This window comes from Rhinolophus sinicus, linkage group LG12 (assembly GCF_036562045.2).
Source record: "Rhinolophus sinicus isolate RSC01 linkage group LG12, ASM3656204v1, whole genome shotgun sequence".
NCBI lineage: Eukaryota > Metazoa > Chordata > Mammalia > Chiroptera > Rhinolophidae > Rhinolophus > Rhinolophus sinicus.
In genome coordinates, this window is record NC_133761.1 from 46,175,115 (window position 1) to 46,189,252 (window position 14,138).

The 14,138-nt window shown below is 47.4% G+C and overlaps 1 protein-coding gene across 5 annotated transcripts in view; it reads left to right on the forward strand.

Moving 5' to 3' along the window:
* The window catches only part of TBCE (tubulin folding cofactor E), a 62,593-nt gene that overhangs the window by 44,034 nt on the left and 4,421 nt on the right, over nucleotides 1–14,138 (forward strand). The window contains exons 5-13 of one of the 5 annotated variants that reach the window (XM_074316721.1): nucleotides 3,589–3,677; nucleotides 7,579–7,678; nucleotides 8,840–8,942; nucleotides 10,069–10,145; nucleotides 10,943–11,038; nucleotides 11,541–11,605; nucleotides 11,696–11,760; nucleotides 12,084–12,233; nucleotides 13,156–13,396. In XM_074316721.1, the coding sequence (XP_074172822.1) occupies nucleotides 3,589–3,677; nucleotides 7,579–7,678; nucleotides 8,840–8,942; nucleotides 10,069–10,145; nucleotides 10,943–11,038; nucleotides 11,541–11,605; nucleotides 11,696–11,760; nucleotides 12,084–12,233; nucleotides 13,156–13,396 (986 nt within the window). Of the gene's footprint in view, nucleotides 1–3,530; nucleotides 3,678–7,578; nucleotides 7,679–8,839; nucleotides 8,943–10,068; nucleotides 10,146–10,942; nucleotides 11,039–11,540; nucleotides 11,606–11,695; nucleotides 11,761–12,083; nucleotides 12,234–13,155; nucleotides 13,397–14,138 lie in introns of all 5 variants that reach the window. The other 4 variants (XM_019746979.2, XM_074316720.1, XM_074316718.1 and 1 more) reach the window with 4 other exon arrangements.

Sequence of the window (14,138 nt, forward strand, 5' to 3'; positions counted from 1 at the left end):
GATGACCAGCATTAAAAAAACTCAGAATAAATCAAGCAACAACTTAATTGCTTGTTAATTGCAGAACAATATGCCTTTGTTGTTGAGAATTTAGAAAATATAAACTGAACAAAAGAAAGGCACGACTAACGCCACCACGGAGAGAGAACTACTGTGGTTTCTGCCGTTTATCCTGATTGATGTGACTTAAAGAACTGCACATGTGCTGCCTAAAGTTCGAGTTCTTTATTTTTTCCATTTAATTTTTTCCATGCAAGTATTTATCATTTACCCCAGAAGAGGCATTTCCCCCCCATATTTGTTAGTGTCTTTCAGAGAATGCTATGGGCTCTGTGAATATCAACCAATTGCGAACAGATTTTCCTTCCCTGGTTTCTGAGCAACCGCATAACTCATGAGTTTTTCTGGCTAATGACCCTGTAGTGTCGTTGTGTGCAGTAATTAGCTAGTGTCTCTCGGAACAGACCCAGAGCTGGCTTTAGCGAAGTCACTTTCCAGCTCTGACACAAGTTACTTGTCGCTCGTAAGCCTCAGTTTCCTCATTTATAAAATAATACCTAGCAGTTAGAGCTGCTGTGAGTTACAAATGAGATGGCGCAAGAACCGGGGGTCACCTTTGTCCGAGAGGGAAACCTCTCAGCCATTGAATTACCTCCTTAATAAAACCCAGCTGCCCAGCTTTGAGTTTGTAGCGGTAGCATTAAGAAAACACTTAGAAGAAAGGAATCAAAACCAAATAGAAACTGTTATGCATGATTTCTCTTGGAGATGGCTTTGGCTCTGCGGTGACATCTATGTATTGAGACCCGGGTCCCTAAGCTTTGTACCGGCTTTCCTGGCACTGTACCGCACTCCTGGGGGCACAGCAGGATATTTTCAGTTTTGGAGGGAAGCAGTTTTAGAGGTGATTCAGTTTTATAATATTCTTACAACTCCTTTCAGTGGTGCCATATCTCTGCAAAGCTAGGCTTTTGGCAACTGTGGTGATAAAAAGCAAGTAGTCCTGGAACAGAAGTGGAGGTGGTGGTGTCCAGTCTCATTTCCAGGTTGGGAAGCTGAGCGGTGCCCAGCAGACACTAAGTTGATAGGACATAAATGCTTAAGTAGTTTGGCCCTAACTACTTACTAAGTGTAATGGTTAGGTATGCACATATATATGTATTTACTTATTTATCTACTTATTTACTTATTTTTATTAGTTTTGGGTGTACAAAAACAACAGTGATTAGTCATTTATATGCCTCACAAAGTGATCACCCCCACAAGTCTGTTACCCACCTGGCACTGTACATACTTGTTTCCTCGAAAATAAGACCTAGCCGGACTGGGTCTTATATTAATTTTTGCTCCAAAAGATGCATTAGAGCTGATGGTCCAGCTGGGTCTTATTGTCTGGGAAATATGGTAGTTATTACAACATTATTGACTATATTCCCTGTGCTGTACTTTATATCCCCATGACTATTTTTTTTTATAGTTGACATTAAATATTTTTATATTAGTTTCAGGTGTACAGCATAGTGCTTAGACATTTATATAATTTATGAAGTGATCCCACTGATACGTTTAGTACTCATATGACACTGTATATAGTTATTACAATATTGACAATATTCCCCATACTGTACATCCCCATGACTAGTATGCAACTACCAATTCTTCTTCCTTTTTTTTAAGATTTTTATTGGGGAAGGGGAACAGGACTTTATTGGGGAACAGTGTGTACTACCAGAACTATTTTCCAAGTCAAGTTGCTGTCCTTTCAGTCTTAGTTGTGGAGGGTGCAGCTAAGCTCCAGGTCCAGTTGCTGTTGTTAGTTGCAGGGGGCGCAGCCCACCATCCCTTGCGGGAATCGAGGAGTCCAACCTGCAACCTTGTGGTTGAGAGCCCACTGGCCCATGTGGGAATCGAACCGCAGCCTTCGGAGTTAGGAGCACGGAGTTCCAACTGCCTGAGCCACTGCGCCGGCCCCAATTCTTACTTCTTAATCCCTCACCTTTCTCTCCCAGCCATGGTTAGGTTTTTTTTGGGGGGGCCTATGGGCACCGTGAAAAAATTCCTGAAACACCAAGGGCCCCATGAATAGAGAAAGTTTGGGAGCTTCTGCCCTAGAACTTGGCTGCTGCTTTTCCCCTAGTTTCTGATGATGGCACTAGCTCATGCCTTGCATTTTATCTTGGTGTCTTACCTAAAGATTGTCAGTTTTATGTTTTTTTAATAAATATTTATAAAATAACTTACTGTCTGTCAGGCAGTATTCTGAGAATTTCACAAATACTCACTAAATTATAGCATTTTAAAAAACTAAAATACGCAACAGAAAATCCACTGTCTTAAGCACTTTAAGTGTACAATTCTGTGACATTGAGTACATTCACATTGTTGTGCAACCATCCCCATCACCATCTCCAGAATTTTCTCATCTTCCCAAACAAACTGTCCCCTTTAACAACTCCCCATTCTCCCTCCCCCAGCTCCTGGCACCCACCCTTCCACTTTCTGTCTCTATGAACTTGACTACTTTCGGGACCTCATATAAATGGAATCATACAGTATTTGTCCTTCTGTGACTTATTTCGCTTAACATCATGTCCTCAGGGTTCACCCATGTTGTAGCCGGTGTCAGAATTTCCTTCCTTTTTATGGCTGAATAACATTCCATTGTGTGGATGGACCATATTTTCCCCACCCATCACCCATTGATGGACACTTGGGTTGCTTCTGCCCTTTGGCTAATGTGAGTGACGTGCTATGAACATGGGTGCACATCCTGGCATTTTAAAGATGTGGACTCTGCAGCAAAGAGATGTTAACTCGCCCGTGGCCAAAGGAGGTGGCAGAATTGGGATTCGAACCACAGCAGTTGGGCTGGACTCTTAATGAATAGAGCAAACATGTTCTCTGCGCTAAAAGTGGTATCAGAGAGTGTCTGGTGAAGCTGGAGATCCACAACTCTACGGTGAATCCCTGGAGAGACTTTCACATGTGAGTGCAAGAAGTATGCACCAGTGTGTACTTCAAAACTGCCGGGAAGAATCCCAATGTCTGCAGAGGAGTAAATGAATGAGTTGTGGTCTGTTCAGATAGTAAAAGACTGTAAGATGTGAAAATGAAAGTTCTGGGGTACATGTGTTGATATAGCTAAATGTCACTGCCAGACAATATGCTGTTGAGGAAATAAATAATTTGCAGGCGGATATACAGTAGGATACCATTTACGTCATTTCCTAGTGTTCAAAAAGACTGTAATTGTTGAGGGATATGGAAATGTACAGTAAAACTATTAAGAAATGCGTAAGAGTAAACAGACACCGAAAGTCTCACACTGGTTACCTGTGTGTGTGTGTGTGTGTGTGTGGGGGGGGGATGTGTCATGGAAAGTGACACAGGACTTTGGTTGTATTTGTAATGTTTGTAATGTTTTCTCTTTTTTCCATAATGCTTTATTTCTGAAGTTGGGTGGTGATTACTGGTGTTTGCATTTTTTGGTACCTTGTTATATGTCTGAAATGCTTTTTGATTTTTTAAAGGGCCAGTGAATAGCGTACATGTTGATGTATACATGTGAACTATGTGTTTTTCATGCAGTCAGCTGAGCAAGTTGCAAGACATTTCTTTGAGGAACTGTGCAGTAAGTTGTGCGGGTGACAAAGGAGCCATTGCCAAAGCGTGTCCTAGTATCCTTTTCAGTGATGACTCATGACGGGAATGTGACTGGGCTGACACTTGTGCCAGACACCGCTGTTGCCCACCCAGCGTCTACTCTCCCCGACTTTCTAACAGCCGCCCGGTTTCACCTGGGGCAGTCACTGCCCAGGTACATTATTTACCTTCCCAGGCCCCTTGCTTTCAGGTGAGGCAGTGACTCACCCTGGCCAGTGAGGTAAAGTGGAAGTTTCGGGGTGGGGCTCCTTAAAGGCGGACAGATGGGGCTGGCATCTGCCTCTGCCCTCCAGCCTTGAGTGCAGACAGATCACCCAGGCTGGCACCCGTCTTGGAAGCGTGATGGAAGAGTCCAGTGTGGGCTGGGACAGCAGGGACTGGAGGGGGAGCTGGTGTCCCTGCTGGTGTCCGGGGGCCACCGCATAGCCCTGGACTGCCTTCTAGTGAGAAAGGAATCGCTTCCCTTTATTAAGCTTCCTCTTTCACGCAGCCGAGTGCAGTTTTGTTAAAATAACCTCAAAACAGCCTTTTCTAAAGTTTGTGATCTCTTCTCTGCCTTCTAAGTGGTTTTTTGTTTGTTTTTTGCCATATATTGCTGTTATGCCCACAACTTAAAATACAGGAGATAAGTGTTTTTAAAAAATTTCCAATGGCATCAAATAGACTTGCTCTAACTTTAAAAGGTCTTCTCCCAATTCTGTAAGTCTGCCACATCGCTAGGTAACAACTGATGCAAAAGATAGCGGCTTGTAATCAGTTTTTTCTGAGTGAAGAGGTGGCAGATGAGTAGCTCTCTTCAGCAGAATTTTCTAACTACCCGACACCCATACCATGTGGTGACAGGAATTGGAGCAGAGCTGCCCACCTGTGTGTCTGAGCTGTCATCCCCTAGCCTTACTGTGGCCGTGGGGCTTGTGGGTGGCGGCCTGGTGTGAGGGTCCCTCTACAGGCCTGCGGGGGTGGGGGCGTGGGGCTGGAGCTGGTGACAGGGGCGCAGTGCGCAGAGGTGGCCCATGTCTGTCATCGGCCAGCCGCTCCTGAACCATTTCAGATTGGGGATTGGACGGTTCAAGGCTTAACTTGAACACATCAGCAAAGTTCTGGGCCAGCGCTGCGTTAGGGAATGTGGGCTGTTTGGTGGCTGCCGCGTTGTCAGCAGTGCAGGGACCGGCGGCAGCTTGCCCCGGCAGACTGCTTTTTCCCGGAGTTCCCCAAGACTGGAAGAAATGAGGTTTCCCTGAGATAGTCAGGGGAGCAGATGTCTGCGGCTCCTGACTGAAGTCTCGTCCGCAGCGGAAGTCTTGCCGTATGTGACCCAGTCGTACTTTGCGTTGATTCTTCGAGGTCATTCACTGGCCAGGGACACGGCAGCGGAGGGCTCCCTGCTTCCCAGGCTGGCCCTGCACTCGGCCAAGACACCCGTGGGAGCAGGAGCCGGGTAGCTGCTCGGAATGTGCACGTGTGCGCGGCACCTCATCAGCTGTGGTTGGCTCTTTCAGTCGGTTCAGAGGCGCTCGGAATGCAGATGGCCTGTGCGCTCCGTACAGACCAGGACGACGTTTAAACTCTGCCTGCCGAACGGGCGTTCTGCGCGCAAACCCTTTCTAACCAACCTGCTGGCCAGGGTAGCCGGCTCGTGGGATTGAAAGCTGCCTGGAGTGTGACTGCGAGGCACGAGCAGCACGAGGGTCGTGGCCAGATCTGGGAGCTCTGACACATTGTCACTCGGCATCATCAGTGCTGCGGGATGGGCGTCTGTCCTGTGTCCTCTGCGGTGTTTGCACTGCCCGTGCCATCGATCTCCTAGCGCCTTCTTTGGTTCAGGGGCCGGCAAGCTTTTTCTTAAGGAGACAGATAATAAATACTTTAGCCTGTGGCCAACGGGCAGACTGAGGCTCTCATGGAGGGAAATGACCCCTAAGGGTGACCATTTAACAACGGGGCCATTCTCAGCTCTGGCTGCAGTGAGCCAAGCAGCCGGCGGGCGTCACGCACAGCTCTGCTTGCTGGCGCGTTGAGTCACCCCTTTTTGTGCGTTCCCACCGCCTTCCTTCCCCTCTTCCTGATCTCCTTGTAGAGCTCCCCAAGTTTCCTTTCCAACCAGTCGTGGGGATTGATACCACGATTTTGATAAAATGCCACTTCCTCCGTGTTTTGTCTTCGTTTAAAGACTCCCTGTTACATTGGGTCCAGGGTGAGGCCGCGTGGGTGTAGATTCGGACGCGTTAATCTGCATCAGGCTGCAGTTACTCTGTGCCCGTTTTCTTCTGCCACGAAAAGGAAGATAACACAGCACCGAGCCGAGCGTCTTGATGATGATGATGATGATGACGACGACGATGACGACAATGACAAGGACAACGCCATCTCTGTTCTTTGTCCCTCGCTGGCCACGCCCCCTCCGCGGAGTCCTGGGGCGCCAGGCCGCTGGAGCTTGTTGACGCCTCTCGGCACTGCCCGGGGTTAACCACCCTCCTACCCTCCCCTGGCCTCGTCTCCAGCCGTGTACTTGATACCCGTTTGCGTATCCGATGGTCATCTCAAATTTAACACATGGGGCACTTGAAGTCCCTTGACAGCCGCTCACCCTCCCGTTCTTCCTCTCAGCAAATGGCAGTTCCCGTGGCCCAGGCTGAAGACCTCAGCGTTAGCCTTGGCTTTTCCTCCTTTATCCCATCTCATCTAAACCATCGGCAAAACCTGAGTCCCACTTTCCTGTTAGGGTACCAAAGCTGTCATTTCTCATCCCCAGGGAAACTCCTGACTCCCTTTCTGCTCGGTCTTCGTTCCCCACAGTCTGTTTATTGTGTTACACCGCAGCTGAGGGACCTTTGACAGACAAGGTCCGATGCCACCACGGGCCCAAGCCCCGCAGCCCCCATCTCAGGCAGACAAGCAGACGTGGTGCTCTAGCCTGGCCCTGCGGCCTCGGTGGCCTCCTTCCAGCTCCCTGCCCCTCTGCCCAGGTACACGAGCTTGCTGACCATCGTAGGCCAACCTTTCTGAGCTCAGGACCTTTGTATCATCCCTCTGTCCGGATGGCGTTCCCTCATTTCCGTCAGTCCCTGCTCAGATGCCACCACCTTCCTGCTCAGTGCTCTGAGCACATGTCTGCCTGGCAGCTGTCGGTGCTGTGTTGTGATCATCTCCCCTCTGAGACTGTCACGTTCATCGTCATGCTCCGGGCCTCCAGGACTCACCTGTGGACCAGATGAACCGTTTCCAGACATGGCAGAGTGAGGTGGAAGAATCTCCTCTGGGGGGTCCAGTCCTGCTCCAGGCGCCCCCTCGTCACTCTCTGCCCTGGGGGTTTTGCTCAGCTGTGCCCCTCCTTGATGGCACTGCCATCACTCCCCTCTAGCAATTTGGCTCCAGTACCTTTCTTTCCCACTGGTTTTTGCTTCTCTGAATCCCTGTACCAGGGACAGTGGGTGTCACACCAACTGCATGCAGTCTGCGGGGACCCTGTGACTGGCCAAGGCGTTCTTAGCACTTCTGAACGTTTGTCCAAGCTAATGTGTTGTCTCTCCTGGGGACGCCACGTGGTGGGATGGATTCCTGTGGTGCAGCAGCTGGTGACAGTGCCAGGCGGGGCCTGGGGACACCTCAGTGCTTAAAACAGCACCGCCACCGGTTTTCCTTTTTTGTTGATAACGTGAGAAAGGTGTGGCGTTGTAATTTGGTTCTCATTCCTTTGATTGTAGATGTTTGTCCCAAGTTAGCAGTACTATACGAAAAAGAACCTTTCAGCTTCTGAATAAACAGTTGAATGATTTAAAGAGGTAAAAGTAGTATGTGCAGAATAGAGGGCATAAAGTGAAAAATGAAAGATCCCATGCTCCAGAATTACGAGGTAACTACTGTATGTGTTCTGCGAATCTTTCTGCACTACTGTTTCTTAACATGAGCTGTTAGATATTAGAAATGTAGATGTGTCCAGAAATCTGCTGTCTTCATGGGATGAAGTCACAGATATTGCTGATCAGCTCACACACCTGGAAGTCCTTAATCTCAGGTAGGAACTCTTTCTTGGTTGCCTGTCACATGATTTGAAATTCCTCTCTTCTCGCTCTCTCCCAGCATCTCTGTGGGGATGGGGTAGGCAGGATGGCTCAGTTGAATTATTTAAGCTTAGCTTATTCTTTCATATTCTTTGATATTATAGTTTTTCAAATGGTCACGAGGTGGTTCATTAACAGGGAATGTGTTTTAATTGGGTGGGGATGGGGCAGGTTGACATACTGAGCAAAAAGATACTATTAATATTTCTGGTGAACCTGACCATACAGGTAGCCCAGCTGGCGGAGCTCGTATTTAACTGGGGAGTAAAGAGAGGTGACATTAAAAGTGCTTGTTCACTTCTGAAGCTTCTAGCATTTCAGTTGCTTTAGGAATGAGTAATTTCACTGGAATAGTTTAATTCAGTTCTGATAAGGATTTTTCACTAATCTATGTATTTTACTGATGTCAGTTTTCCAGGCCTTCTCGAATATTTGGTTAGTTTTCATCTCAGAACCTAACTTTCCAAGAGCTCAGCCAGGCTTCCCCATTCATTCATGAGCCAGCTTTACATACACAGGTAGGTTCAGTGTAGCAGGTAGTCAGGCCGAAATTAGTTGTGCTCCCAAATACAGCAAAGGGTGTAGTTTGACCCACGGTGTCTCCTGTGCTGGAAATAAGGGCTAATGTGTGTTAATGGTCTCTTCTTTCAAAATGATGGTCATGGAGTCCTTTGAGATTAGAATCTCGAAAGAGAACATAAAGGGCAGTAATTCATTTCATCCATCCTGATGGCAGAAGGGCGGACTGTTTAGACAAGCAGAACTCTAGCCCACGACCTGGCGTACCCGTGAGACTTCACAGTGGGGCTCGTGTTGCCATGTCCAGAGCCGGACCCTGTGAAGGGGACGCTGACCTTCCAAACGCTTGAGCCTTGTTTCAGGAGCCTCAGGCAGCTGCTTGGGCCCGTGGAAACAGCTCTGCATGTCAGACACTAGGAAGCTATTTGTCAACATTAAAAATTAGATAGCGTTGGCTCACTTTATTTTTAATAAGATTTCATTTTAAGGTTGAAACAGGTGAGACTCATGTTAAATCCCAAATTGTTGCTTTCAGTGACTGTTTCAGCTGGGGCTACTGTGTAGCAATAAGCACATTGCATCTTCTTTTTCTACAGTGAAAATAAACTAAGATTTCCCTCTGATTCACTATCTCCAACCGGAAGATTCACTACACTGAAGGTTTTAGTTCTTAGCCGAACAGGAGTAACATGGGCTGAGGTAATCATATTTCTTTATTACCCAGTAATTAGCAATTTTAAATTCTTGGTTTAATTAGTAATTGAAGCACCACTGTGGCCTCATTTTAATAGGATTGTTTAAACTGTCTTATAGACAGGAGTTACAGGACCATTGTAGTGACGTAGAGGTTTCTATCTAGGAATCCATATTCTCTGGGCTCATTCGGATTTGTTCTGGTGTCTTTCTGGCCGGTGGCTCTCCATAGTGCTGTGCAGTAAATGTGTGCCAAGCTTCCAAAAGCCTTAGTTAGCTGCTGATTGAGCATTTAGCTGCCTGAGTTTCCCACAAGTGTTCTTAGGGCAGAGAACAAGCAGCAGGAAGGTTCTCACATCCTTTTGAAGTTCAGCTTCTAGAATTCTCTGTTCATTGTGTGCAGCTGGGAGGATTCCTGGGTCCCTGGCCCAGTAGCATATGGAACTTCTCTCTGGTACTGCTGTTTTCTGTCAGGGGCTGACTTTACACACCCAGAATATTCCACGTTCAAACAAGTGCAGAGTAGTACACCCCCAGCAAGCTGTTCATCTGTGAAATGTCACCGAGGCACCTGCCTTAGAGATGTCACCTTGAACTTGGGTCCTTCCAGTGGCCACGGCTGTGTAACTTCTTTCCTGGGACTCCCTCCCCAGGGTTAGTTAGCATCAGACAGGCAGGGCGTACAGGAATGCTGGTGGGGAGATGGCCGTCAAGTTGAAGTGAGAAAAATCAGGAGTCATTGGGAAGTTCTGACTGATGAGTACATTCTTTACGAACCCAGACTGGCATCGAGCATTGAGGAACGGTGTTTCCTTCCATTGCTTAAGCAAACCACAGAAGTAACAAGGACGCGCTAAGTCAGCCTCTGCAGTCCACCTTGGGGGTGCCTGGTCCATTTCCGGCTTGCTCCCCATGCGGTGCCGACACCTGCCTTGGCTTCAGAGTGCCGAAGTTAGGCTCCGTGTCATTGAAACACATGCCGCTAGCATTTTAATGTTACCACCCACCCACCAGCCCTCCTGGCCTGAAATATAGTCAGTAAAGAAACGTCCATCAGGTACTATTTCTAAAACAGTGACTGCACTGAACTCGTGGCAGCCCGAGTCACCCCCTAACTGCGTCTCCCTTCCAGCTGCTGCAATGTGCTGCCGGGTGGCCGGTCCTCGAGGAGCTGTACCTTGAGTCCAACAGTATTTCCATTTCAGAAAGGTAACAAGGGGTGACTTCCCTGCGCCTGTCACCACCTAATCATGCTGAATAAAGTCTCAGTTATATCTTAATTTTTAGAAGGATCTGCAAGAATTAGAAAAATGCTTCTTCATTGCCTTGACAAATTAGAATGTCTACTATAACTTCATTACTCATTGAGGAAAACCCCATTAGGGTGAAAGCCTCGAATTAAATGTTTTTGAAGGCATGAATTTTATTAGTTTTACATACATGTATTTAACTTCTGTGCTTAAATGGAAAATCTGTAGGATTTGTTATAAAGATTAAATAATCATTTGTAATTAGCACTGTTTGCTTAAGGTCTATGTACCAAAGTAGTTGAAACGCTTGATCCCTTAAGTAAATTAAGTATGTTGCCATCTCATCTTCCTCTTTTATTGATATTATTAAATTACTATGTAAAATAAATGTGGGCAAATTTACAACAAATTTTTAAAGGATTCAAATTAATGATATTTTACCTTACAGAATAATTTATTATTCAGGCAAAGGCAGGTTTCTAAAAAGTAAACTTTCTGAGATAATTTTCGATTCATAGGCAATTACTACCCAGTTTCCTCCACTGGTAACATCTTACAAAGCCGGGGTGGGTGCCACCGGGATCCCGTAGAGACGCAGAGTTTCCAGTTCAGGGGTCCCTTATGTTGCCCTTTTATAGTCGTACCCACTTGCCTCCCGCCCCCAGACCTCTCCATACCAAATGTAGGTATTTTAAGGCAGTGCCTTTGAAAACAAGAGATTAAATTCATGTTGAAAAAAATTTATTTTCCATACAGGCCGATTGATGTTCTACAGACCCTCAAGTTATTAGACCTTTCCTCTAATCGGCTAATTGATGAAAACCAGCTGTTTCTAATAGCCTATCTGCCCAGGTAATTTGCTCCTAAAGTGCCTATTATAACACATTTTAAGTGAAGGGATCATATGCTATATATACTTTCTCAATGGAAATACAGTAGTAATGATGGAATTCCTAAATCGAGGAACAGTTTAGGAAAGGTTTGAGTCTCGAGTTTACTTGTGAACTAGGTACAGTGTAGACTGTCTGTACTAGGTAACTGAACAGTGAATGAGTTGGCCCTGGTGCCAGTGTCAGAGGTCGTCACTCATTAGACGGGGGAGTCTCTTTCCTCTTTGAGATGCAGCCAGCACAGCAGCAGGCCCCCAGGACTGCTAGGTGAGTGAGATCATTAGAATGTAGCTTGAAGCGTCCACTTTGCTTGAAGCGTCCATTCCCCAAACTGGGCTTCAGGGTTTCTAAGCATTTTACCTGGGATGAAAACCTGGGGTGTAGGAAAAAGTTCACAAATGTAGTCTGGCTGCTAGGCATTTGAAATTGTTCTGTGAAGTCAAACTGAACACTTATAATTGCAGATTAGAACAACTAATCCTTTCTGACATTGGGATTTCTTCTCTCCATTTTCCAGATTCTGGAATCGGTATGTAAGACTACTACCTTCCCCTCCCGTCCCCCATACTTGAGCTGTTCCTTTCACTTCTACTGTATAACTTAATTCTCCTTTTTCTAGGGTGCAAATCATCAATGTTTCCTTCCTTGCAGTACCTCGTGCTGAACGACAATCGGATATCACAAGTAAGGGCCCCTTCAGACGTGCCCACCACCGTATCACTGAGTCCCACTCTCATGCCCCAGTCTGTAGGTTCCTTCTGTTAAAAAATGTTTTAAATTGAAAAAGGAAAGCTTCCTCAGAGGGAAGCTCCTCACAGAAATCCCAACAGCTCCCCTCGTTTTCCATGGCGGGGAGTGAAGGCATGGCCTTCTTGGTGCCTGTGAGATCAAAGCCTGTGCCTCACCCTGGAACGAACCACTTTGCTTTTCTGTTGCTACTTCAAATAATCTGAAAAACTAGCCTGAAACATGTTTATTTTCATTTGTTTTCTTCTGTGGGGCTGCAGTGGTCATTTATCAATGAGCTAGATAAGTTGCCGAGTCTGCAGGCTTTGTCGTGCCTGAGAAACCCCCTGACTGAAGGGAGCGGAGCAGAGACCGCACGTCAGTTCATCATCGCCAGAATCGGGCAGCTGCAGACCCTGAACAAGTGCAAGGTGAGTGCTGGTCCCGGGACCAGGCCTTTTCTTAGACTAGAAAATAAAGTATCAAAAAATGTAAAAAGCATGGCGGCTGAGTGGCTCAGGTAGTTGCGCTGTATTTCTAACACCGAGGTTGCTGGTTCAATTCCCACATGAGCCAGTGAGCTGCGCCCTCTACAGCTAAGATTGTGAACAACGGCTCGACCTGGAGCTGGGCTGCCGTGAGCGACCAACTGCCTCAGCCGGGAGAGCACAAGGCTCATAATACCAGCCTGGGCCAGGGAGCTGCGTCCTACACAACTAGACTGAGAAACAAGGGCTTGAACCCGAGTGGGGGAGGAGGGGAAAAAATTGTAAAAAACAGTATTTGACTATTGTCAAGGACCAGATGTGGTCTTCCTCCAAATGGTGAAGTGTCATCCTGTGCGTTTTGGTGACAGTGGTGCTTGCTGACCGACCCTCGAGTGGGTTACACTTACGTTAGTGCCAGGAAGCTGCTGCCCCAGCCTTACTCCCTCCGAGACAGGCCGAGCAATACCGGGCACTGTCCTTTCCTGTGAGGGGGACACAGGCGGAAAGACGGGCCCCGAGCTTCTCTGTCCTTCCTTCTCAGCCACTCTTGTCATAAATGGGTAAGGCAGTGCCCTGCCCACCCTTCAGGGTCAGCTCCTCCAGGTGGGTGACCGCAGGCACCTGGCAGAGTCCCGAAACCAGCTTGTGGGCAAATACTCTCGTGAAGAAAAGTGTAAAACTGAAATTTTTTCTTTCTAAATAAACTCCTGAATACTGTCAATGTTAAAAAGGAAAGGTAAAAAAATATTGTCTGTCCCTCTCAATGATTCTCTAAGGGTCAGCAGTGGAGGAAGCACAGGTTGCAAAACAAACACTCATTAGAAAAATGCCTCAGTGGACTTGTTTGTATTTCCCACTGACATAGATTCTTCCAGAGGAGAGGCGTGGGGCCGAGCTTGACTACCGAAAAGCATTTGGAAACGCGTGGAAAAAGGCGGGGGGCCATCAGGACCCAGCGCAGAACAGGCCGAACGAAGAATTCCTTGCTGCGCACCCCAGATACCAGTCACTCTGCCTAAGTGCGCACTGGGACTTTCGGGGAAACCCTGTCCACGGGGTGTCGCAGGAGGGCCGCGCTTGCTTCTCTCCCTGTGCCACTTCAGCAGGTTGGGAGAGGAGTCTGTTGTCTATGGAGAGGATGAGTCAGCAGCATCTCTCAGCAGCAGGAACCTGAGAAATGGGGGTGGGGCGGCTCTTAATCGGAAGTTCTCTTCTCTGCCCACCCCGGCCAACCTCAGGAAGGGCAGAAAGGGCTACAGTCTCTCAACCTGGCTCCAACCTAGGGAACTGAACCAATTCAGAGCATTTGAGGGTGGAACCCAGGCACTGGTATATTTTCAGCTGCCCAGGTAATTTTAGCGTCCGCACAGGGTCACACGTGCGCAGTTTTTGCCCAGCGCTGCGTTCCGGGCTCAGACACACTGTGTGCTCCTCCCGGGCTGGCACTTGGTGTGCCAGCTGCTTCTCTCTCTCCGGCCGCTGTGACTTCATGTCTCTGTCCTTGATGTACCTTCCACCTTGTTCTGACTTCATTATTATTCCAAATTTCACTGTTACGTGATTTTCTTTATATATTTCCTAATGCGAGGAGTTCACTGCGGAAACGCTTCAGGCTGGAACATTATCTTTGAGGAAGAAGAGCTGCCCGTGGGAATTGCTTTCAGATTACTCCATTAGCTGGCCCAATTTCCTGGCCACTTTAGGTGAATTCGAAATCACTTGGGCGTGGGGAAGGGAGGCCTAAAGCAGCCCTGCAGGTGTGGCTCAGTGCTTCGCTCTGCGGAGCTGGAAGACAGAAGCACAGGTACTTGGGGTATTTACAGAAATTGTCAGCAGCCTGGCTGAGCA